This window comes from Quercus suber, unplaced genomic scaffold, assembly GCF_002906115.3.
Source record: "Quercus suber isolate HL8 unplaced genomic scaffold, Cork oak 2.0 scaffold_106, whole genome shotgun sequence".
Classification (NCBI taxonomy): domain Eukaryota; kingdom Viridiplantae; phylum Streptophyta; class Magnoliopsida; order Fagales; family Fagaceae; genus Quercus; species Quercus suber.
The window spans coordinates 804,085-831,073 of NW_027069571.1; the positions used below are offsets into that span (position 1 = coordinate 804,085).

At 38.7% G+C, this 26,989-nt stretch overlaps 3 protein-coding genes across 3 annotated transcripts; 1 reads left to right on the forward strand and 2 right to left on the reverse strand.

The window, feature by feature from the left end:
- Positions 1 to 7,059: 7,059 nt before the first annotated feature.
- LOC112034249 (uncharacterized) lies at positions 7,060 to 8,088 on the reverse strand. The gene has a single exon (XM_024067056.2). It carries the CDS (start codon positions 8,086 to 8,088, stop codon positions 7,060 to 7,062), a length of 1,029 nt encoding a protein of 342 aa, XP_023922824.1.
- Positions 8,089 to 10,373: 2,285 nt separating this feature from the next.
- Positions 10,374 to 11,957, reverse strand: LOC112034228 (glycine-rich protein DC7.1). Its single transcript, XM_065775154.1, is given in 2 exon segments — positions 10,374 to 10,719; positions 11,792 to 11,957. Coding segments are annotated over 2 exon segments (237 nt in total). The 5' UTR covers positions 11,888 to 11,957; the 3' UTR covers positions 10,374 to 10,578.
- Positions 11,958 to 16,964: 5,007 nt separating this feature from the next.
- LOC112001827 (LEAF RUST 10 DISEASE-RESISTANCE LOCUS RECEPTOR-LIKE PROTEIN KINASE-like 2.4) lies at positions 16,965 to 26,494 on the forward strand. The gene is made up of 3 exons (XM_065775160.1): positions 16,965 to 16,995; positions 25,386 to 25,824; positions 26,152 to 26,494. The coding sequence occupies exons 1-3, from the start codon at positions 16,965 to 16,967 to the stop codon at positions 26,492 to 26,494; spliced, it is 813 nt and encodes a 270-aa protein (XP_065631232.1).
- Positions 26,495 to 26,989: the final 495 nt, after the last annotated feature.

Consider the following 26,989-nt stretch of genomic DNA (forward strand, 5'->3'; position numbering starts at 1 on the left):
AGGAGGTGTTAGATTTCCCATGGATCATTTGTTACTCAGAACCCTTAGGTTTTATGGCCTATGTCCTGACCAACTTCCACCAAATTTTTACCGAGTAGTAAGTTGTGTTAGCCAACTAAACCACCTTTATGTGTTACAATTAGATCAACATGATATAAACTATATGTACAGTTCGTGTGGTAATGATAGAACTAGGTACTACCTGTAGGTTAGAGATACTCGGGTACAACTGATATCGTGCCTGCCTTACTCTAATTGGAATTTGGCAGGAGAGTTTGTTCAAGTGAGCAGCAACTAGCACACCAACGAACTCACCTGCCCGACCTTACCCCAAAATGTTGGTCGGTGCCGAGCACACTAAATTTCTTTTTGTTATACATTAAAACTCACTTATTATTCTATTGATTGCATATTAATTAATTTATATTTTGCCATTATGCAAACGGTAAAAAGTTCGTACTGAACCTTAATGCCATACACGTGAGAGACCTCAACTTCGTGCTTAGGTTGGAGATTTTTGTCCACTACGACGGAAAATTAAGGGCCTCCGATCTTATCCTTGGTGTTACCCCAGTTTACACCAGCTACCAACCTTCTGGGCAGGCCTTGACAATAGGTAGCCCATTGCTGTCATACATAGATATGCAGCACCAAGGATTTTTTTCCTCCTAGGCTAACTGTTGGTGAAGCTCGAGATCTCAGCCCCCATTTGATAAGAGTTGGCTTGTTAGTACCTACAAAAGACGGGTCAGCTAATACTGTTTTCCAAGACCAAGCTATGCATACACCAGTTGAGGAGTAGCGAACTGAAGTACCGGCAACCGAGCAAGCAGAGGTCGAATCAGTTAATTCCTCAAATGCCAAAGTCGAGAACGCCGAAGATGAGATGGTACATGACTACTAATCGATTTTTGCCTGGTGGCCGCCCCACCGTGCAACAACAGCAACCTTAAGACAGGGAACAGCCTCCTCCAACCGCCTGCAACTGCAAAAGGCCTCACCATACTGAGCAACCTCCAAGAAGGCCTAAATAGACTCCTTTAAGGACTCCTCCAGCTCCCACCGCAGCTACCGTGGTGATCAGAGAGCCTGTTGGCAATGCTCTCCCAACTGTGTAGGTTGGATCTAATGTGGCTTCTTCCTCCTCCCCTCTTGCTGCTGGGTGGCAAACTACTTAATGGGCCCCTGCCCATGACCTCCACCATAAGGAACTGGGCCCAAGGTGAGGTGGGCGGATTGCCCAGAGCCTCGAGCAGGCTCTTCAACTGCCTGATGATGTAAGGTACATTGATGGTAGGAGTGATGAGGCCCTTACTGTTCGGTTGTAGTGGCACAGCATTGCGGTATTGATTCTCATTCTTTTTTACATTTTATTATGTTATTTTAACATTCTTTAGATATATACTAACACTTCTCGGGCAGGCTGCACAACTGGCCTACATGATGGAGGACAAGTTGAAGGATGCTATGGAAGAGGCTGACAAGGAAAGAGCCTTAAAGGATGTTGCTGAGAATGCTAAAGCGTGGGCACGGGGAGTGGAAAAGGACCAGGCACAAACCGAGTAGTAGAGGGCAGAGGCAGAGGTTAAGCTAGGGGAAACTGAGTTAAAGATGGCTAGTGCCAAGAGCATCATCACTGCTAGGGATAAGTAGATAGCAGAGCTCAAAGCTGCCCTAGAGGAGAGGGAGAATAAATATTATAATATGGGGTTTAATGATGTTGAAAACTCGGTCGAGCCTATTATGTTTCAAAATAGAAATTATAGGTTCGATGAAGGATGGATGGCTGCCGTGACGGCAATAGGGTTACCAGAGGTTTCCCCATTTAGGAACCCCGACCAGATCCCCTACTTAGAGCCACCCCCGCCCCCAACTCGGAACCCTACTGAAGCTGAGGATGAAGACACCTCGAGCATGAGGAAACTAGTGCAAGCTACTGACTCTCACGCCGAGCTGATCGATTTGGAGATCACTAGTAATCCTAGTATCGTGCCAACCTCAGCAAACCCTAACCAGAAGATCCAAGTGCTCAACCTCCTATGGATCTCAGTCTCGTTCAACCAGAATAGCCACAGAATCCAGCTACCTAAATTATCCTTATTTTCCTTATGTTTTATCTTTCTTCTTCTTTCTTTTGTTTTTCAGTTATATTGCCTAAGATCACCGGGTTGTGGTGATGAAACAATGTTAGTTTTAAGAATTTTACATATGATAGGTCACAATCTGAATGACCCCTAGTGATTAACCCTAATTAATTAATTTAGCCAAGTAATTAATTAATCAATTAATCATGCAATTTTATGGAAGCACAAACAAATCACCAACAACTAAATATGCAGCGGAAAATAAATAACACGGTGATTTGTTTACGAATGGGGAAAACCTTAACGGCAAAAACCCCACCGGGTGATTTTCAAGTCACCACTCCCGAAACTCCACTATTATCAAATCAAGCGGTTACAAGTAAAGGAATCCCAAGTACCTTACCAACCTACAGTTGAACCCTTACCCCAATACCCAATTGGACTTGATCTGTAGTGACAGTCTCCACCTTTGATGCACGGCTCCCAAGTACGTGACTAACCAATGCGCGGATCCAAAACACCAACTGAGGAAGAATGGTTGGCTGCAAAGTTCTTCAGTTCATCCTTTATCATGAATAGCAGGAAGATGCTTGGTTACAAAACCCTATGGTGCAAATACACAGCAACTTCTTGATGGAAGATGAACTAGGTCAAGAACTTCCTCTTTTGATCACAATTTGCTTGAACAGAGATTGCTCAATGATAATGCAACTTGTGTCGCACTTGACGGCTCTTAAAATAATCCTTTTATATGTGTAGGGTTAGAAGAAAAGAAGGCCCAAAAACATATTCACGGATCCCAAGAAAATCAGATTGGAAATCTGAATTTTTAAATCTCGACAGATAGCAGGTGTCGAGGTAGCTATCGAGCAGGTGTCGAGCTTTAAAAACCTTGCACTTCAGCTTGCTTTCTCTTGGACAGACTTGATGATTTCAACACTTGACCTTGAAACATTGTTTCTTGAAGTATTAAAAACACCTAGAACTACCCAATTACAAGTAGAGTGCGTTTTGTCAAAGGATTAGCCAATTTACATAACTAAGTGACATATGTTCTTAATCAAGTTAAAACATATATGTCCTAACAACATATATGACTTTCAAAAAACTATTAACGCTATTGCTTGCCGGATTTAAACTATTTTGACCTTATTATATTTCTTCTTGCGCTTTGTAGATATTTTGTAACCGAAATCGAGCTAAGGTTTCGCTTAAACATGAATGGGAGATTCAATTAAACTTAAACTTGCATTCTCAAGAAGTATAATGTTTTAGCATGATCGGTACCCGATGTCTAATAGATTGGTTGTCAAGATCAGTCAGAACTTATGTTTCGACATGATTCTTATAAAAAATTTTGTGATAGGATTTCCACCTGGTTGGTGACCGAGATCGAACCAACTTAGGTTTCTATCCTTAGAAAAAATTAGAGATAAGGTTCCCACCTAGTCGATGATCAAGATCGAACCAAACACAGGCTTCTGTCTGTAGAATTAATTAAAGATAAGGTTTCCACCTGGTCGGTGATCGGGATCAAACCGAACACAGGCTTCTGTCCTTAGAATTAATTAGAGATAAGGTTTCCTCTTGATCAATGATCGAGATCGAACCGAACACAGGCTTCTGTCCTTAGAAAAAATTAGAGATAATGATGGTACCAACACTTCCGTATATTACACACATAGATATCGTTATTTACATAGTAGCTTGTACATATACTATTTCCTACAGTTAATGGTAGAATCTTTTCAAATTCTAAACATTCCATGGCCGGGGAAGTGGCCTCTCCTCCATATCCTCTAAATAGTATGCTCTAACTCCAGCAATGGCAGTAACCCTGTACAGTCCTTCCCAGTTCGGGGCCAACTTCCCAGCACCAACATCCCGTGCATTTCCCACAGCTTTCCATAACACTAGGTCTCTAGCGCCGAACTCCCTTTTCTTCATATCTTTGTTGTATCACCAAGCAAGCTTCTACTGATATTCTGCCAGCCTTATAGTTGCTGATTCTTGGCAAGTCCAGCTGCTTCACCATTGACTCTTCATTCTCGGCTAGGGCAAATCATTAAACCTGGGCGCTGCATAAACTTATTTTTGTTGGTATGACTACTTCTCCCCTATATATTAAAGAAAATAGAGTTTCTCCCGTGGATTTTCTGGGGGTTATTCAGTAAGCTCACAAAACATTTAGCAGTTCCTTGGCCCATCTGCCCTTAGTCCCCTCCAACCTTTTCTTTAATCTGTTAACTATTGTTTTATTAGTAGCCTCGGCTTGACCATTGCTTTATGGATACACTGGAGTTGAATACCTATTCTTAATGTCGAGGTCGCTACAAAACTTGCAGAAGGTTTTATTGTCAAACTGCAACCCATTATCAAATACCAAGGACTCTGGTACTCCAAACCTTATCACTATGTTTCTCCACACAAATTTTTTGACATCCACATCTCGGATATTAGCTAGTGCTTCAACCTCTGCCTACTTGGTGAAATAGTCACAGCTACCAAGAAGAATCTTCGGTTTCCAATAGCCCGAGAGAACAGACCAATGATATTTATCCCCCACTATGCAAAGGGCCATAGGTTACTGATAGGATTTAAACTCCCTGCTGGCTGATGTATCTATGAGGTATGCCTTTGACACTGCACACACTTCCAAACATGGTCAACAGCATCCTTTTCCATCTAAGGCCACCAAAACCCTTGGGTCATTGCTTGGTGAGCTAATGAGCGTCCCCCGACATGACTACCATATACCCCCTCATGGAGCTTAGTCAAGAGCTCATCAACTTTGCTAGGATGCAAACATAGAAGGTAGGGTCCCCCAAAGGATCTCCAGTACAACCTGTGGTCTTCAGACAGCCAATACCAAGTAGCAATTCTACGTACTCTTTCTGCCTCTTTCTCATCATTCAACACACAGTCCTCAGCTAAGAAGTCAGTGATCGGATCCATTTGGCAATGCTCAAACACCATAATCGTTGAGACATTCACCTTTACGTCAATGATGGGTTCTTTCACAACTTCCGCCTTGATCAAACCTGGTACCCCCTCAGTTAATGATGACGCCAAGGTGGCCAATGAATCCACATGTCAGTTCTGCCCCTGGGCAATTTGAATGGGCCTCACTTTCTCGAACAAACTCATGGTTTGTTTCACTAACCGCAAGTAATCAATCATCCGAGCATTTTTTTTCCCTCAAAGCTACCCTCTACTTGGTTAACAACCAGCCGTGAATCCAAATAAACCTCTACGTCTCAGGCCCCTAAGTCAAGAACAACTCTCAGTCCGACAAGTAAGGCCTCATACTCAGCCTCATTGTTAGAAGCTTTAAAGCCTAGCCTAAAAGAATGCTCCACTCGTATTCCCTCCAGCATGATTATAGCAATCCCAGCCCCCGCTCCCATTGCACTGAAGGCACCGGCAACAAATACTCTCCACGATCAAACTTCTACATGGCACAGTCTCTAATTCTCTTCTCGGTGAAAATTCTGCAACAAAATCAGCGAGAACCTGGCCTTTAACCAAACTTCTGGGTCTATACCATATGTTAAACAAATCCAACTTGGTCCCCCACTTGGCTATCTGGTCTATGAAGTCAGATCTTTTCAACAAAGATTGCAATGGATACTTGGTCAGCACATAAATGGTGTGGGCTTGAAAGTAATGGGGCAGCTTTCTAGTAGCGTGTACCAATGCTAATGCCAACTTTTCTAAAGGCAAGTACATTGTCTCTGCGTCGACCAAAGTCTTGCTAATGTAATAGACCGGCTACTGTACGCTTTGATCCTTTATCAATACGGCACTTACGGCATGCTCAGATACAAAGAGATACATGAATAGATCCTCACCAGGCTCCAGTGCTGACAATATCGGCACCCGTACCAAATACTTCTTCAAATCCTGAAAGGCCTCCTCACCATCCTTAATCCACTGAAAACCTTTCCACTTCTTCAACAGCTAATAGAATGGACGACACCGGTCAGCAAACTTCAAAACGAATCGGTTCAATGTAGCCAACATGCCGGTCAATACTTGTACTTCCTTTGGACCGTTCGGAGACTTGAGGCATTCTATAGCATTAATCTAGTCAAGATTCACTTCTATCCCTTGATGAGTGATCACATACCTGAGGAACTTGCCAGCCCCCACTCTGAAGGCACACTTGTCAGCATTGAGATGCAACCTGTGCCGTCTAAGTACTTCAAATATATCAGTGAGGTCACCGATATGCCCCTACTCCTCTTTGCTTTCACCGCCATATCATCAATGTATACCTTCACCGTACGACCGATCTTCTCCCTAAACATTTTAGTCATCATACTTTAATAGGTAGCCCTACATTCTTCAGACTGAACGGCACCATGGTATAGTGATAATTAGCATCTGGAGAAATAAATGACATATTTTCCTAGTCTTCGGCAGCTAAGGCAATCTGATGGTAACCCTAAAAAGCATCTAGGTAACTCATCCTCAAGTGTCTGTACGTTGCATCTGCCAGTTGATCAATCTTCAACACTGGAAATGGGTCATTTAGGCATGCCTGGTTAAGGTCGGTAAGGTCCACACACACCCTTCACTTTCCGTTTTTCTTTTTCACAACCATCGTATTCGCTAACCATTCCAAGAAGAAAACTTCCTTTATTGCCCCTGCATTTTTCAACCTTTCCACCTCCTACTTAATAGCCTTCACATGCTTTTTAGCTGATCTTCTCGGCTTTTGTTTCTTGGGGGGGAATGACAAGTCCACATTAAGTCGGTGAACTATGGACTCTAGATCTACCCTGGACACCTCATACAGACTCCAAGCAAATACATCCACATTTTGCACTAACAATAATAACATTTCTACCTTATCCTTGTTTGGCATACCTGCTCCTATTTGGAAACTCCTATTCTCATATGGCAATATACTTACTTTAATCAGTTCCTTGGCACAATTAGCCCCCTTTTCCCCTAGGGGCTCCTATAATTGCTATAAATGAACCTCCTCGACAGACTCTTTCTGCTTTATCTCTTGGTTAACAGCTACCACTAGGCACTGTCTTGCCACTTGCTGATATCCCCTTACCGTTGCAATGTCATGTTCGGTGTGGAACTTGACTTTGACATGCAACGTGGACGAGATTGCTCCCATTGCATGAATCCATGGCCTACCAAGAATGGCTGTATACGGGAAAAATGAATTAACCACTATGAAAGTCACCATCACCTCCTTCCCTTCCATATTTACAGGGAGTAAAATCAGCGCCTCTAAGACCACCATCCGACCATCGAATCCAACTAAGGGTGTATCATACTTAGATAAATCTTCGTTCTTTAGACCAAGCCCCTTAAACAGGTCGGGATACAGCACTTTGGCTCCACTTCCTTGGTCCACCAATACTCGCTTCACTATAAAACTGTTTATCTGGGCCGTAACCACTAATGCATCATCATGAGGTTGGTTCATTCCTTCCAACAAATCTTCATTGTTAAAGGCAATGGGTTCCCAACCAAGCCCCTTAAACAGGTCAGGATAGATCACTTCAGCTTCACTTCCTTGGTCCACCAATACTCTCTTCACTATAAAATTGTTTATCTGGGCCGTAACCACTAATGCATCATCATAAGGCTGGTTCATTCCTTCCAACAAATCTTCATTGTTAAAGGCAATGGGTTCCCGAGCATATTTCATCATTTTCACCGATGGTTGCTTGTCCCAACAATTCTCCACTGGCACCACGATCAGCACCCCCTTCCTTTGGGTCACTAAGGTACCCCTTGAAGCAGCATGTATGACTTCTATTACACCCAACGAGGGTGGGAGAGGGTTCCCTCGAGGTCTGGCATTTTGTCCGGTCTTTTGATTCCTGGGCTTTAAAACAAACTCCTTCAAATGCCCAGACCTTACCAATTGCTCCAAGTGATCTTTCAGAACCCTACATTGCTCGATGGTATGCCTTTTGTCTCGACGATAAGTGCAATACAAATTCTGATTTCTTCTTGATGGGTCATCCCCCATCTTACTTGGCCATCGAAAGTACGGCTCACTCTTTATTCGGTCCAGGATTTTGTGCACGGGCTCCTTAAACGTCACATTGACTTCTCCTACCCGAGTGCTAGGTTCTTGGATTCTTAGATCCCTTCTGGGTCTTGGCTAAAAACCTCCTTATCGGGACTCTTTCGAACACTGAGCCATGACCAGTGCCTTCCCCTTGTTCTACTGCCGATCATCCTCTAACCTCTTGTACTCCTCGATGCACCTCATAAGCTACCTCATATCCTCGGGAGGCCTTATCGCCAGCGACTCCCATAATTCAGAGTCCTCAAGCAACCCCAACCGAAATGTGCTTGCTGCCACCTTTTCGTTTCCCCCACCGATCTTATTGTACAACTCCCAATACCTTCTGGCATAACTCCAAAGGGTTTCCCTAGCTCCCATCTTCATAGATAATAGTGCATCCATGGGCTATGGTACACGGCTACATGTCATAAATCGAACCCCGAACTCTCTCTAAAGCTATGAATTGAGCCCTTCCTCATCCCATTGAACCATTGCAGAGTAGTGGGCCTGAGACTAGAGGGAAACACCCTACACATCAACGCATTGTTATGATTATGCAGAGACATCATCTGGATATAGTGACTTACATGTTCTACCAAATCTGTCTTCCCAACATAAGAGATAAATGGAGGTCTAGTAAATTTGCTCGACATCGGTGCCCATTCAATCTCTTCCGAGAATGGTGACTGAGCAGCTCTACGTAATGCTCAGCTCATAGCATCCAATGCGGCATTCCAAGGTCGCCACCCCTCAGGGGAAACTGACTCTTTGTCTGCATATTCCCGAGACCAATCCCTAGACCAATGGGAGCCACGAGATGCCTCTCCATGACTACCTCCTACATTGGTTGACCCCTCGACATGCTCTTCACGGTTTCTTCTTCAGCGCCTACCTCGTACTTCTAACTCAAAATCCCTCACCATTCCACGTAAGCGTTCTAGTTCTTGATCCCTCCTATCACAATGCTCATGATCGAAAGCGCCTGACATTGATCAGTATGTCTGAGACGATCCCTCAACCAAGCTAGAATGCTCTCCTTCTTGCTTATGCCTCCGGTCTTCATCTCTCTTATGCCTCCTTTCTCGCCAGTTGGAGCCCCAAGAAGATCCTCTAGAGCCACTGGCGGCGTAACTTGCTAAATGCCTCTCAGACATCTTCTTTGCTTGAACCTCGGCAAAACTATGCTATGTAGGAGATTCCCACAGACGGCGCCAATTGTACATGCCCGAATCCCTTATTGGACTGGACTTGGAGTTGGGCTTACAATTAATTTGTATGGTGGGTAATGAGTTTCCTACTATGGGTAGCTCCTGGCCGAGCCTCTGAGGAGTTGCCCCGCACAGTATAACTCTTCTGCTTCTCTCCTTAAGCTACTCTAGCTACTGCTTTGTTCTCTCTCTCTCTTACTCTCTCTTCTTTCCCCCAAAATAACCAACCCCATCTCTCTGTTCTCTTCTATTATTTATAGCTTAAGATTAGTGGGGTGCTTATGATTACCTTCTAGTTTCACTCGTGTGGTTGGGGCCCAAATTGATTATTCCTGACAAGGAATATGCTTCGTTGGAAATTGTGTCAATGGCGTTGGAACTAGTTACAACCTCCAAAAGTTTGCTCAGCAGCGCGATTCCCCAGGGCATTACCGAGCTGCCTAGGAATCACTGCCCATCGTAGGGATATCTACCAACCATTCTATATATGGGTGGCATTCACATGCTGGGCTTGTGACTAGTGAGACGGTCATGGTATTGGGCTTGGGCTTGATTATATTTATGGGCCTGTTCGGGCCGAGGCCCAAGACAAGTGGGCCTATGTCCGCATGCCGTACACTTACAAAGTTACAACCACCCCGGCATTGCAGACAATGATACTTCCTTTTCTAATTGTCATCACGGATTGGTGGAGTCTTAAGAATGTATTTTATGAGATCTCTTTCTCCCAACGCGCAAAAACCACATATATAAAAGAAATGTCTGGTAAATAAAACGGTCTTATAAAATATTTTTTCTATTCTTTTAATACATTTGTCTCTATGTACCTCACATGCTATGAGGAAGCAGTTGTAGTTGCATACAACTGCCCCCACAAAATAATTATCCATATCGAAGGAATTACCAAGATTTAGGTAATCATTTTTTTACCTACTTAAGTTCATTTTGAAACAGTCAATGTGTAATGCAATTGGAGTTATAGGTAGGGTATAAGCAAAAGAAATTATAGGTAGACAAATTGCAAGACATCCCGAATTTCACAAGTCCAAGCACGTTTTTTATTACATAAAAAGCAGGACATACATGACAAAGAGTACAAAGATAAAGCTTATACTTTTTCTTTTTCTTTTCTGGGTAGAACCTATGGTTGAAAGTTAAACCTTATTGGCATACAAGCTTAGACAAGTAGCACATATTGATAAGACACACACAATCAGAAATCGTAGGACAAAGGATTAATCTAATTTTCGTCGGTCTCTTCAAGTTTCTCTCCAGCTTTGCCATGGTGTCCATGGCCATGGCGGTGTTCGTGTTCGTGCTCGTGCTTGTGTCCATGATGATCACCATGCTTGGCCTCATTCACTGTGTCAGTTTGCACAGTCTCCTCTACAAAAAGAAATGAAAATGTTTAAAACATGGCTAAAATATAATGTCGAGGTGTATTGAAAAATATATAATAAAAAAATAATGGATTACAAAACATAAGAGCTTATGTGGCGTTTGGTACGGGGGAATCCACATTACTTCTGGCATCCAGATTCCTAGGAATGTGATTCATAGGAATCACATTCCTAAGAATATAGCTATTCCTATGTTTGGTTTATTTCCAGGAATCTTAAATGAATTATTTATTTTTCCAATTTTATCCTTAGATTTGAATGTGAACTACCAAGTTATTTAAAAAAAAATGTTAAAATTGTCAATTTATAAAACATACAATTTCCTTTAAGCTTGGGAATCTGGATTCCCACCTGTTTTAAAGGGAATCCACATTCCCACTGAGAGGGGTTTAAGGGAGTAATCCAGATTCCCCTGACATCTGATTCCCTAGCATGATTTGCAACCAAACATGGGAATCTTTAAACATTCCTAGGAATCCTAAAACATTACCCTGTACCAAACGCCACAAAGTAATATATACTTCCCACATGGAATTCATGAAAATGATGCTCCATTATTTTGTAAAACAAAAAGATGCAATGCTTCTTTCTTTTACTTTTTCCTTAATCAATATGGATTAGCAAAACTATGTACTATATCTTTCTTTTTTTCCTTTGTTTATTTTATTATCATTTCTTGTCAGAGTGAATGCATATTATCATTATAAATGAACAGTCATTTCACACTTTGATTGACTCAGAGATATTATAACCAAGTGACCAAGATTCATGGTAACCTTATGCACTTGTTAAAAAAAACTAGCTCCAACCGATCGAATAGGTTTATTGGCAGTATATTTGCTACAAGGAGGGTCACTTGCAATTATGCAATTTTGGTAAATTTCCCATGCCAAGTTGGTATTTGAAGGCATTTGATGCATGTTGGTTAACCTCTGTCTTTGACATAAACCAAAAACACCAATTCTAGAACACACACACACACACACACACACAAAAAAAAAAAAAAGAAGACATTTGGGCTTAAAAAAAAAATAGTGAAGGCGTATATTTAGCTCAAGAAAGTAGCTCACGAGCTGAGACCTCGGAGGAGACGAGAAGAACCACAGCAAAGACAAGACCAAGAAGAAGGAAAGTATTTGAGTAAGCCATTTTTTTAGCAACACAAGAGGATTGGAGACAAATGTACTAAGCAAACACACTCTAATAAGATTCTCTGTTGTAGTGGACAAGTAAAAGCAGTGTGGTTCTCCCAATTTATAGAACTTTGAAACAGAGAGAGAGAGATGAGACCCCAATTTTTTTTTTTTAATGTTTTTTTAGGTAGATAACTACTTAGAACAGAAGCAACTAAAGAATTTTTTGGGATGAGTCAGGGGGCAGTTGCCCCCCTCACCTCCCTTAGCTCTGCCCTTGAATACAGTCATTAGTTAACTGTGTGTACAGGTTAATTATTATTGAAATTTATATATATATATATATATATAGAGAGAGAGAGAGAGAGAGAGAGAGAGAGAGAGAGTTCTTTACTTCTTTTGGTATTTTCAGTTGTATATTCTCTACTACGAAAGCTTGGACATTAAGCAATGAAGGTGAAACACAAACACGTAACTGTATGCTATAATTAATGGAAATTTTTTTCATTTTTTATATTTCAAACATGTTTAGAGTTATCTTACTTCAACTTGTTGAATATGTAGCCTAATGTAACTCGTTGCTCAAGAAAGAATATCCCCATAGAGAGAGATGATGATTAGAGATACAAGTTCGTGGATTGTGATTCCTGATTAGATAGCTATTGCACCATATGCAAGAGTTTTTAATTATAGAATTTTAATCTCAATCATTAAATAAAAAGAATTTAAAAAGTTAAAAATGAATTGCAAAGTAAAAAATTTTGTGATAGAAATGGAAGTTGTTAACGTGTATAGTGTTGTGGGCTTTAGGCCCAACTAGATTACTTGTATAGCACACATTCTTGTACTACACTCTTACCTGTACTGTACTCATATGCCTCCTATATAAAGACACTCATGTATATTCTTTTACTGAGAAATACAATACAATTATTCAGTATTTCTAACATGGTATCAGAGCATTATCAGATCGAAAAATTTTGATGCATCTGAAAAACTGAGTTTCAACCATTTTTACAAAACTAAAATATACTTCCAATAATTTAGAACGATATTTCATATTAAAAATCCAACTATAGCGAGAGTAATCATCAACAAAGACAACAAAATACCGAGACCCACCAATACTAGAGACAGAGGAAGGTCCCCAAACATCAGAATGAATAAGGTCAAAGATATCAGTGGATATTGATTCACTAGTATTGAAAGGCAAAGCTGGTTGTTTTCCTAACTGACATGAAACACAATCAAAATTTTCTGTAGACACTGAACCTAACAAATCTCTAGAAGCCAATTGTTGCACTCAAGAGGAAGATACGTGACCAAGACGAGCATGCCAAAGTGCAAGGGAAGGAATTAAAGAAACTGTAGCAGCTTCAGCAATAGAAACAGGAGCAACAAGTGGAAGATAAAGGTTGTCCACAAGAAACATACGCCCAACTCTGAGACTGGTCCCAAGCTCCTGTCTCGTCCTTAAATCCTGCACAATACACCCAGAATAATCAAATATAATGTGATAACCCAACTCAGCTAATTATCCCACAGAAAATAAATTGTAAGAAATGTCAGGAACATTAAAGACCCTAAGAACCGAGAGGTTGGAGGTCGAAACAGAACCTATATTATGGCCAGACATAGTGGAACCATTTGCTATATGAATATTAAGAGGGTGTGGTGCAGGTTTGAGTTTAGAAAATAAAGACGAGTGAGGTTTCATGTTATTGCAACAAGCGTAAGCCAAAAGGAAGGAGACATACCAGATAAAGCTAAGAGAGAAGAGGAATAAGATGCATTACCAACCATATGAATGACATTGGCGATGATGTTTTTAAGGTCATCTATGGACATGGTGAAAGTGCATCTTGGAAGACTTAGACTATNTGGGAATTACAAATAGATACTCTACCCCAGCTTATCCCCAATGGAATGGATAAGCCGAGGTTGTTAACAAGGTCATAGTGAATGGACTCAAAAAGAGGTTAGATGATGCGAAGGAAAAGTGGGTAGAAGAGCTGTCGCATGTCCTCTAGACATATTGGACCACGCCTTGTAGGTCAACCGGAGAGACCCCATTTTCAATGACTTATGGGGCTGAGGCTGTTATTCCTTTGGAGACTGGTTTTCCAACGCTAAGAACCAGCTCATTTAATCCGATCATTAATAACGGGCTACTAGAGAAGAATTTAGACTTAATTGAAGAAAGAAGGGAAAATGCAATGGTCCAATTGGCATACTACCAACACAAGCTCAAGTAGAGTTATGATGCCAACGTGAAATTGAGACTGTTAGCACTTGGTGATTTGGTGTTGAGGAAAGTTTTGGGCACTGCAAATTACCCAGTGTGGAGAAAGTTAGGGCCCAATTAGGAAGGATCATATCGTATCACCTCAATGGCTGGTATAGGAGCATATTTCTTGGAAGACTTAGATGAGCATGTAATACCATGCCTTTGGAATGTAAACAACCTGAAAAGGTATTATTATTAATGGCAGTTTCCTTTATCAAATATGTCCAGTTGTTATATAAAGGCATCGTACTTCCTATGACATCTTTTATAAGTGTTTAAACTGAACCATAGTCATGCCTTAAGTCCTCAGACCAGATGGTTTGAGAAAATTAACACTCTATGACATCTTTTATAAGTGTTTAAACTGAACCATAGTCATGCTTGAAGTCCTCGGACTAGGTGCTTTGAGGAAATTAACACTTTATAACATCTTTTATAATTGTTTAAACTAAACTATAGTCATGCCTGAAATCCTCGGATTAGATGCTTTAGGGAAATTAATACACTATGACATCTTTTATAAGTGTTTAAACTGAACTTTAGCCATGTCTGAAGTCCTCAGACCAAATGCTTTAGGAAAATTAAAACTCTACAACATCTTTTATAAGTGTTTAAACAAACCCTTAGATCACATACTCGGGGAAAAATTAATACTGAGATACTTATTGATCTTTCACTAAGCATCAAAATAGATCCAGGGTTAGGCACGACTCCTTGGACTGATAGCTTTGAGAAAGTTGAAGTCTTTAATTATTTATCTAAGTGTTGAGAAGAGAGAAGAATATCATCCCCTTTTTATCTCTACAAAGTTGATTATTTATCTTTATTAAATTCAACCTTCCTTATAGAAGGAGCTATCCATAGTACAAATATGGGGTAATTCTCTTCATTGTTGGTACACTGTTAAATTACTTATACTACCAAGGTATTGTTGTTAGTTTTTATTAAGACTATAGTGGCAACGGTTCAAGATCATTTGCAATAACAGTAGGCTTGAAAGCATATAAAGTAAAGACACAAGAAGTAAAAGAAATATTCATTCATTAAACAAAAAGGAGGAGTATGTTACATTCAGTGACAAAGTGTCACTGTATATAAAAAAAAAAGTCATAAGTTCTAAGCCTTGGCCTCAGGGGCAGAAGGGTCCTCTTTATAGCTTGGCTGAGAGGTGGCGGCGTCCTTAGCCTTAGGATCAGCTCCCTTAGTCTTGGCCTTTTCCTCCTTTGCCTTAGCTGCAGCTTCCTCGGCCTTAGCAGCACTTATAGCTTCTGAGGAGTGCTTTTTCTCTTTGCCCTTGTCCTTGGCCCCCTCATCCCCTTGGCTTTGATCACCAGCTTGGCTGGATCTCTTCAAAGTCTTAAGGAGAGGGAGAGCAGTTTGCCTAGTCTGGGGCTGCTCAACAGTCTCAAGAGCAAGGGTAGAAGTAGAAATGGTGGCACCTGAGACTTCACATATATCTGGGTGGTAGTAGATGCTTCCAGGCTACCTCCATATTGAGTTTGCTGGGACGCTTGCAACATCAAGGGCCTTATCCCATGATACGTTGCAATAATCCCTACAGACCTCAAAAAGCTCCTCAGCGAGCCTAACTTGCGTTTCTTCCACACTGAGCAAGTAGGACGCTTGTTTCTCGGCCTCAGTTGCCTCTTTGGCTAATTGGGCTGCCTCCCTTACCTTTTGAAGTTCAGCCTTGAGATTTTTAACCATCTGCCTTTTCGTGGCCAAATTTATCTCAGTAATGTACAGCTTTTGGTGCTAATCCTCGGCCTACTTTTTCGTAGACTTTAGCCTCACCTTGGGGCTCTTGTGGGCCTTGATCGCTTCTTTGAGCTTTTTGCTCAACTCCTCATGTTCTTGTTTGAGAGCCCCCAAGGACTTCTCAACGTCAACACGAGAGAGGGCCTTAGCGTTGGCCTCATTACGTGCATCGCGGACCCACTCCTCTGCCATAAAAACTTGTTGAGTGACCTGCACAAAAAACAACGAAAGAATCACAAAAAAAAAGTAAAGAAAGGAAGAGAGCACAACTTAGCACTTAAATTCAAGAACCAGATGAACTGCTTACCATAGCAAGGTCCCTCTTTAGGGACAGGAAAATGTCATTTTGTTTAAAGCGCCTATAAGCCTCTATGTCTTGAGAGGAGAAGAGGCTGTTCCAAGGCTTCAGCAACGTAACTTGCATGCTCCCTTTGGAAGTCCCTAACAGAGGCGTTCCAAGGGATGGCAGCCCCATCCACCTCTAGTCGAGGAGACCAGGTGCATTGTGGGAGTCGCACCTTGGCCTTGTTTTGCTCCTCTCGGCTGTCCACAGAAGTGGACCTCTTGTTATGAGGATCTTTGGCCACCTTTTGCTGTTTAGATCCCTTTTGAGGGCCCACCTCCCCTTCTTTAAGCTTTTGAAGTAGCCTCTTCTTCTTCAAATTTGGAATGGCGTTCAATTTGAGGTCAGTGGGGAGTGAAGGAGGAAGTGGGAGTGTAGGTGGCACTTGGGTTTTGGCAGTTTCCTTTGAAGTTAAAACCTTGCCCCTTGCGGCCATGAGGTCTCTTAAACTCTTGTTCCCTCAGTTGGTGGCCATTTTGCCTTCCTCTTCCCCAGAAGTATCGTCTAGATGAGAAACCACAAGGATTGGAATGTGGACACTGGATTGCCTGTCAGGTTTGTCCTTGGTGTCCAAGACGGGAATTACTTGCACTCTTTGAGTCTCCTCCTCCTTGAAATGAAATTTATCAATTTCCTATTTGAGTGAGGAATTCGAGGAGGCAATCTCTTCTCCTGCTGCTACTGCTTTAGGTAGAACCTACTGAAATGGTTGTACTAGCAGTGGAAGGTTCTGTTGGTATGGGTGCACGAGTGGCGGAAGATCGTCTCGAGCCAAAAATCGGGTTGTGACACGTCAATCTGGGATCACCTACCCTTATGGCGTGACCTATCTCCTGGTATATTTTCGAGATAGGCTGAAAGTCTAGAATTAGGTGGGCAGCATGGAGCTGTCTATCCTCACTTACAGAGATTTCTGATCTCAGTAAGTAATTAAGAGCCGCGACGTTGGTTAAGCTAAGCCTGGGAGCTATCTATCTCTTATCTACAAAAATAGCCGAGGAGTGGAACACGATTAGAAACTTGGAATCTATCATTAAAATAAATCAAAATAAAAAGGTGCAAAGCATGGTCAGGGTTATAGAAACTAAATCTCTTACTAAGGAACCTAACTCTAAAGTACCCTACCTAGCACTCTCTCTCAGACGGGGCAATGAAGGTCGTCATGCTACGCTCCTGAGGTTATCAGATAGTCGTCTTTCATACCCTTGTTAGACTTGGGTAGACAGGATACTAGTCTGACAACGTCTGAGCGGGACTTGAGATAATATCTCGCGTTTTTCAAGGAGTGGCACTCGTACACGTGGACCACATCATGCCAGGTGAGACACAGCCCCAGATGCTCATTAAGAGCATCAACGCTACCCAAGACCCTAAATAGGTTGGGCGCGCATTGGTGGGGCATATTCTATGGTTGATAAGGTAGTCCCTTGTTATCCTACCCATAGGGAGGGTCATTCCTCCTTCTATAAAAGCTATCATGGGGATAACGACTTTTCCCTCTTCTCGGTTTGTTAATATTTGTTCTGGGGAATAGTATTGTAGGGCAACTTCCTAGGGTATGTGGTATTGTTCCTTAAAGGCCTCTATTTTAGCAGGGAAGTTCACTAAATGCTTAAATCTACCCATCTGGACAAGCCAAAAGGAACCACCGAAAGTGATAAATGGAGAAATAAGTACTGGAAGGTCGAGGAAACTGGCCGAGGAGAAAAAGAGAGGTTTAAAGGGATAAAAACTTATGAAAACTAAGATGTATGAAACCTTTAGAGAAATTCTCAAAGATTTCTTGGAGAAAAGGTGTGGAAAGCTTAGCAACTTAGAAAGTTTTGTGAGTTTGAATGCTTGAGATTTTTGGAGAGCTTGGGAGTTCGTAAAATGAGGGGAAAATGATTTCCCTCAAGGCTTTATATAGAGGGTAAAAATGAGTGGGAGTTATCCCACTCAAAATTCTAAGAGAAAGGTCAACTGTTAGATTTGCGCTTCACCGTTAGATTTAGGGAACAAAGCGTCACTTGGAGTAATTAATGAGACTTCGTGGGCTTCGAAACGTCAGAACCAATTATGAGGCGCATAAAACAACATTTTCATGCGTGTGTGAATCAGAGAATCAAGTAAAATTGATTCGTAATAATTCAAAACCCCACTTTTCTCCTCAGATGAGAAGGAAAAAACCAAGGTTTTGAGGGGCTATTGTAGGGTTGGAGGCCCAAAAAATATATTGGGCATTGGGCCTTGGCTGATAGCATTGATCCGAGGAGCAACGAATGATAATGAGTGATTCAGACTCAGGATTTAATGAGCAAGATGTAAATATGAAGTTGGTATGAGGAGGAATATCTCCTTGGATAAGCTAAACGCAAATCAAAGGTATATCCTACTTGATCAAGGTAATCTTCCAGGATACTCCGATAACAGGGACGTGTATCTCAAGTGTACCAGAGGGTTGCGATTTTAGAAATATCTAAGGGAAAGCTGCTACCACTACATTAAATGCACTGCAACTACTTTTCTGACCGCATTTATGTGGAGAAGACTCACAGAAAGCCAAAGAAGGTGTTTGATGGGACAGACACTCAAGTGAAGACTTAAATGATCAACAAGTGTAGGATCAAGATGGTTTAAGGGGATATATATATATATATATATATATATATATATATATATATAAAAGAAGGGACCCTCCACAGGGAAGGATTGGAAAAATAGAAAAAGAAAACTGTAGCAATCAAAGTTGCATTTGTAATCAGTCCTATTGATTTATACCAAAATTTGCCTCCTTGGACAGTGAATTTATTTAGTCCTATATGCCTTGTTCGTGCTTGATTATCTTTTAAATCCATACTAGCCGTTATTAAATTCATTAGGGTCTAGTTCTTTGACTTACTCTCTACAAATTTATTGTACTAGATCACTGTGCTAATATCCCACACACCTTGGGTTTAGGCTGCAAACTGTGTCCATACATATTTCATTTGGAGTTATTATCTTACGACTCAAACTGTATCAAACTAGTCTCGATTAAAAAAAAAAAAAAAACCTTTTGAGTGATTGTCTAAATGATATATATTTAGAAGGTAATATTTTTATGACATTAGTATAATATCAATTATAAATTATTTCAATATAATAAAACAACAACTTTAACTAAATTATGAAAAAAACTTGTATCAAACTAGTCTCAATTAAAAAAAAAAAAAAAAAACCTTTTGAGTGATTGTCTAAATGATATATATTTAGAAGGTAATATTTTGATGACATTAGTATAATATCAATTATAAATTATTTTAATATAATAAAACAACAACTTTAACTAAGTTATGAAAAAAACTTATTTACTTCGAATAGTAGAAAAATTATTTTGTTATAACTTTTTTCACATATAAATCAATTAGAAATATATATATATATGTGTGTGTGTGTGTGTGTGTGTGTGTGTGGATGAAAAGCTGACGACATGAATGGATGAGAAGAGATCAATGCCAGAAGAACACACCTTGGAAAATACTATCAACGAATCCTCGGGGCAAATACGACAACTCAACCACAAGCCCAAGGAAACTAGAATACTCGAGGATACTAACATGTCCTCGGAAGGGCCAAAGTCCAATGCTAAAGACCATTGGACATGAATCGAGGAAGAGAGGGAAAGTTGGCCTTTAAGCAAGAAATGGAAGAATACAGATAAAACATCCATCATCTCCCCATTTAATACTCTGAACCCACTTAGCTGGTTGTATTAATGAAGAAATGGCGCCTGAACAGTGTCATCACAGCTCACAGCTCACAGCTCACAGCCTAGTGTAGAAACCTTCTAGTAAGACCCTGATGGGATAAGTATCAAGCAAAATAAACCCTAGCCCTTCAAATGGAAGGCCAAGATACAACCTGGGTGACTATATAAGGCAGAGAGGCCTCTATGGAGAGGGGCATGAAACATCTGAAGAGAGGAAAAAAGAAAGTAACACCATTGTAAGCCAAGAACAAGTGTAAACCTATACCTCAGACCATTCTCGAGAAACATAACTTAATCAATCCAAGACTAATGTTATTCAATTTCCTTGTCTCACATTTATTCCAAGCACTTATTCTTTTATTTCAAGATTAACTCACTCTAAAAAGGGTAATCAAGGTTGATTGACACCCTATCTCTAAAAATTAATTGTGTGAGGTTAAAAGTTAGCTTGTTTAATTTTTGCCCGTCACAATATATATATATATATATATATACAGGGATGAAGTCATATTTTTTTTTTTTTTTTTTTTTTTTTTTTTTTTTTTTTTTTTTTTTTTTTTTTTTTTTTTTAAGTTTTAGGTAATTTTTGTTGTTGTACTAATTTTTTTGGGCTTGCATATTTCTTGTTTAGATTTTAGACTTGTAAATATTTTTTAATAGTCTTTAAAATGAAGAAAATGTTTGAACTACAAACTTTTTTACAAATTACTGATAATGTAAATTATTGGCCCAAATGCAAACTAATAAGAATTTGCTACCTTAACAGTTTGTAAAAATATTATTGAAACATTTATGACTATAATAATACTTTTAAAAGAATTAATGATATTTTTAAGGGGTAAAAGTGTAATAGAATAATATATTTTTTTAAAAAAATTTGGGAGGGCCATTGCCCCCAAGTCAAACCATGGCTTCATCTGTGTGTGAGTGTGTGTATATATATATGTATATATATATTTGATCATATTCAGCTTAACCTTCTTGAACAAGATTTCTATATCTTCCGGTAGTAATGAGCTAATTATACCAATAGGTCCAAGGATAATTATTGAATACTCTTAGAGTGCCATAAATACATACTCTCTCACACACATAATTTTAGGTCTCATTAATTAAATTTATGGTGAAAATTCATATTTTATGTAAAAAAAAATACATTTATAATATTATCAAAATATTCAATAATTTTTCTAAATATATTAGCATGACCATAAATGAAAACAAATATCAGAAGGAGTTTTTTTATTTTTTATTTTATTTTATTTTATTTTTATTTCTTGGTCATTTTATTTTATGCCACCCCGAAGAGCCCACGTCATACATAATTCTGCGGTGGTGGATTTAGATATGCAGATAGCAGAGGCAGCCATCCAAATCTAGAGCATGATGTCATGTCAGGGATGTCCCAAAAGTCTGACTGCAACCGCATCTTCTGCGTTAATAAAAAGTAAAAACACAGTAAATTATGGAAGCAAAAATTACATCTCAATCAGTCAGTCACCTAATTTCATCATGCAAAATCATCCATAAAATCACATAAATACTGCCATCATCAAATGCATATCATCACCAGTACTCATCCCAGCTGTATTCTATCCCCTGGTCTCTCTGTCATGTTTGGTTTCACGAAAGATAAGGGGAGGGAAGGGTAGATAAAAGAAAAAAGAAATATAACGGCACCGTTAGGCGTATGTTAAGAATGAGTTATTGTAAATTAATAAAAATTGACATAAATTGATGAGGGAAGTTGAAAATACAAGTGAAGTGATATATAGAATTTAAAAAATTAGCTTTATTAATTTTATATTTTATAAAATTAGTCAAAAATTTGATAAAAGAAATTTTTTAATGGATACCTTATAATGTCCGTTAACATGATACAAAAGAAAAATATAAGTGAATTGAAAAAAGAAAAGAAAAAAACAATATATATATATATATAGATGTAAAGAAAAAAAGAAAGAGAAAAGATGGACACTTTATCTTTTTAAATTATCAATTAATAAAGATATAAAAATAATTGACAAAAATGCAAAACTGACCTTCTAATTTTCACTTTTAAAATTTTTTTTTTCAGTCCTTTAACTTTCAATTTTGTCAATTTAGTTCTCTAACTTTCAATTTTTGTCAATTCAAGGCTCCGTTACAACTCAGTTAGTGTTGCCATTAAAACCACTAAAACGACGCCATTTTGCATTTTTTTTTTAAAATTCGAAATTAAAAGAAAATAAGAAAAATCTGGAAAAAAGAAAACATTGACAGATTGAATCAAAACAAAACAAAGGACCCAAATCCCTATCCTGTGTAACTTTGAGAGAGAGAGAGAGAGAGACTGAGTTCACCAGCGGTGAGGAACCTCGGTGAGATTAAATGCGTTGGAATAATCTACTTTATATAATTTTTTTTTGTCTATTTGCTGAACATCTTCACATGAAATTTTATTGTTTTGAGACAATTTGGTCCCCACTTGGAGGAATTGTTTTTGAAACAATTTGATCCTCACTACTATAACAATTGTATGATTGACTGCTAGACATTATACCAGGAGGCAATCAAAGCTAATGTGCATAAAGAGGGTTTGAAACTACACTTTTGCAGATTACTGACACCCCATTGTAACACTCTATTTCAAATTATTTAAGTAACTCTTTTACTCCAATAGAAAATAGAAAATAGAAAACAACAAAATAAGTCAATCAAATAACTATAAAAATTTTGAACATGTCTAGACAAAAAAATTGGGTTTTTATCACTTACCCAAAACTTGGCCAGAGCTAGAGCTACGGTAAGGCAAGGCAAAGCAAAACTTGGCTGGAGCTGGAGCTACGGAGTACACCCATCACTGATTCAATCAAGGCAAAGGAGCGAGGGTGGTGGTAGTTTACACGGCGAGCAGGGGCAACGAGGTCTAGAGCAGAGGTGGCGAGGNAACCCCTACTCACAGTGTAACAACCACCACCACCCTCGCTGCTCTAGCCTTGACTGAATTAGTAATGGAGTTCTGAATCAGTGATAGTGTGCTCTGCTTACCTTACCGTAGCTCCTTCTCGCTTGTCCTCCGCTTCTTTCCCAGCCCATTTTGCAGGTATATTTTGCATCTTAATGACTAAACTAAACTAATCAGTATATAAATGGGTCATCTGCGTTGCACCCCAACCAACACTTCTCTCATAAATACCTTCACCCGACAAAGAATAAGCACAAGAATAGTTTTAGTGTGTTTTTTTGGTATATGTAGTAGTAGAACAATGAGTGTGTGTTGTATAAAGCTAGTGACTTTTTTTGTTGAAGAGTGGTTTTTTTTTTTTTTTTTTTTTTTTTTTTTTTTTTTTTTTTTTTTTTGCATTTTGTTTGTTTATGTTGGACTTTGTTGACTAATAGGTGAGATTAAATGCGTTGGAATAATCTACTTTATATAATTTTTTTTTGTCTATTTGCTGAACATCTTCACATGAAATTTTATTGTTTTGAGACAATTTGGTCCCCACTTGGAGGAATTGTTTTTGAAACAATTTGATCCTCACTTACGGTGAACTCTCTCTCTCTCTCTCTCTCTCTCTCTCTCTCTCTCTCTCTCTCTCTCTCTCCTAAAGTTACACAGGTTAGGGATTTGAGTCCTTTGTTTTGTTTTGATTCAGGGGATTCCCCCTAATGTTTTTTTTTTTCAAGATTTTTCTTATTTTCTTTTAATTCTGAATTAAAAAAAACACACACACACACACACACACATAACAACGTCATTTTAGTGGTTTTAATGGCGGCACTAATTGAGTTGTAACGGAGCATTGAATTGACAAAAATTGAAAATTAGAGGACTGAAATGAAAAAAATGTGAAAGTTAGAGGGCTAGTTTTGCATTTTTTTCAAAATAATTTTACAAGAAATTAAAGGTATGTTTAGATACCGCTTATTGCTGAAAACTGAAAATATTGTAGCAAAATAATTTTTAAATGTGTGAATAGTGTTGTGGGACCCAAATCTATATTAAAATATGTGTTTGGATGACTTTTGTGGGTCTGTGAGCAGTGCCGTGAGACTCACATTTTTTCAGCAAAACGCACAAATGTAGACGTTTAGTGCAATCCAAACACTCACTAAGGGTCCGTTTAGATACTGCTTATTTTGCTGAAAATTGAAAACTGAAAATTGAAAATATTGTAGTAAAATTATTTTTAAATGTGTGAATACTGCCATAGGATCTATTTTTAATAAAAGTTTTGTTAAAAAAAGAGATTTATAGGTTCTGTAAACAGTGCACGAGACTCACTAGACAGCCACATAATGCGCTTCTCAGCAAAAAAAAAAAAAAAAAAGATCAGACGCAAAACGCTGGCGTTATAAGTTGCATCCAAACGTTGCTTAAGTTTAACATTTTAAAAGGTATATGTATAATAGTATTTTTGGGATTAGAAAAAGAGTGGCCCAACAAAAAACTTTTGCCTTCTATTCTCTTTTCTTTCTTTATTTTCATTTTGGGCTTTGATTATTGCACTCTGACTAGTGTGCATTAATTGTTAGTACACATCACATATTTTAAGTGATAAATATGAATATGCTTAGAAAATATGAACAATGTGCATGAAATTAATAACGATGTATACGAAGTGCACCTATGCAAGTGTACGTGTAAGAGTATTTTCCATTTCATTTTAACCAAACAAAAGAAAGCCTTCTATCACCTTCCTTTGCTTCGCTTTCCACGTAATCAAACATAGGAGTGTGCAGAAAATTCACCGACTTGTCAAACTCGACCTGACCCAACCTGATCCACCGGGTTGGGTCGGTTTTTAAGGCTTGGTGGGTTGGATTGGGTCACAAAATTTTTTTTTATAGCGGGTCGGGTTGGGTGTGAGAAAAAACACATAAATACATAAAGTTTTACAATTTTTTTATGAGTTTTTTTATTTTAAAATCGTTTCATGTTAATATCATTACCAATGTAGCAAGTTATATATCTTTCAAAATTTTGGTTAAATAAAATTTTTCTTGCTTTTTTTTTTTTTTTTTTTTGGGTAAGGGCCAAATTTATTGTTAAAGGAACCAATCTTTAATGACAAATTTTGGTTACAAACTTAGTTGTAATCTTAGGCTACAACTTTCACTAAATAAATTAACATTATTACATACTTTGAAAATCTAACCCTTGAATTTTATATTCTCTATATTCTTAAAATACATGTCAACTTTCATGCTACTCGGATGTTATTTATTATTCGATGTGGAGTTGCCCCCTTGGATGCCAAGTCATCCTTAATTAGCATTTGCTTCTTCATTGTTAGTCTTTTGTCACTACAAAGAAAATGCAATTTTATTGAGTTTCAAGACATTATCAATAGGTAGTTTGAGTTACAGTTGTGTCACCACGTAACTTCATAAACTCTACTCTTTTATTACAGCTACTTCATCTGTTGGAATTGGAATTCTGATGGTTACAATCTATTGCTTCTGGCGTAAGTTCTCATTAAATAAAATAATTAATTTTTGGAAGAAGGAAACTCTAACTCATCAGGATGTCGAGGCCTTTCTAAGGAATCATGGACCTCTTGTTATTAGAAGATATAGTTATACAGATATAAAGACGATGACTAAGTCCTTTAATGATAAATTAGGCCAAGGGGGTTATGGTAGTGTCTATAAGGGGAAGTTGCAAGACGGCTGTTTTGTGGCTGTGAAGGTTCTGAAAGAATCGAAAGGTAATGGAGAGGAATTTGTTAATGAGGTTGCAAGCATTAGTAAAACCTCTCATGTTAACATTGTCACTCTTAAAGGATTTTGCATTGAGGGTTCTAAAAGAGCTCTTATCTATGAGCTTATGCCTAATGGATCTCTTGAGAAATTCATATATAAAGGAAATCCCTCAAATTCTAATCATCAATTGGGTTGGGAAACATTATACAAGATTTCAATAGGAATTGCACGAGGCTTAGAGTACTTGCATAGAGGTTGCAACACACAAATCTTGCATTTTGACATTAAGCCTCACAATATTCTTTTGGATGAGAACTTCTGTCCAAAAATTTCTGATTTTGGCCTCGCAAAAATATGTCCTAGAGAAAAAAGTTTTATATCAATGGTGAGCACAAGAGGGACTACAGGATATATAGCTCCCGAAGTATTTTATAGGAATTTTGGAGGGATCTCTCACAAAGTAGATGTTTATAGCTATGGAATGATGGTTTTAGAAATGGTGGGAGGTCGAAAGAATTTTGACGCTAGTGTTGATTTCACTAGTGAAATATATTTCCCACATTGGATTTACAAGCATCTTGAACTAGGCAAAGAATTAGGGTTATTGGGCCTCCTAGAGGAAGTAGATCAAGAAAGTGTAAGGAAGATGATAATAGTGAGTTTGTGGTGCATACAATCTGACCCCTTGAACCGTCCATCAATGAGTAGAGTGGTGGATATGTTAGAAGGGAGTCTTGAATCCTTGAAAATCCCCCCTAAACCTTTTTTGTGTTCCCCACCTAGTTCACCTGCAGATTCCTCAACTATAATGGTGTAATTACAATATGTCCTCTAGGGAAACATTAATTGAGGCTAGGAGGTAATGAACTCTGTGAATTGTATTTATTTTGAGCGATTCAAGAAAATCCTTTTCTTTATTGCTTAAATTATGTAATGAAATCCGGCTTTATGCCATTCACTATGAATTAGTAATGTTGCAAGTCCTGTACAAAAAGAAAAGGTGATATTGCAAGTCCAGTAGTAATTGAGAATTGTGTTTATTACAAAGTATGTGACATGGTTTGAATTTGGTTACTTTCTCTTATTGTTTACGTAAACCACCTAAGCCGACTTTGTTTTGTGTTTTCAATTTGAATCATTTTGCTTGTGCAGCACTTCACCCAACAAAAGAATTGTTTAAATCAATTCCGACTCTAAGCACCAGTTAATACCAAATAATCTTCATTTTCTCTATTACCGTTACTTTATACATATACACACTATCTTTTCAGTTTTCAACGTTTGAGATGAACCTAATGATTTCACTTGTATC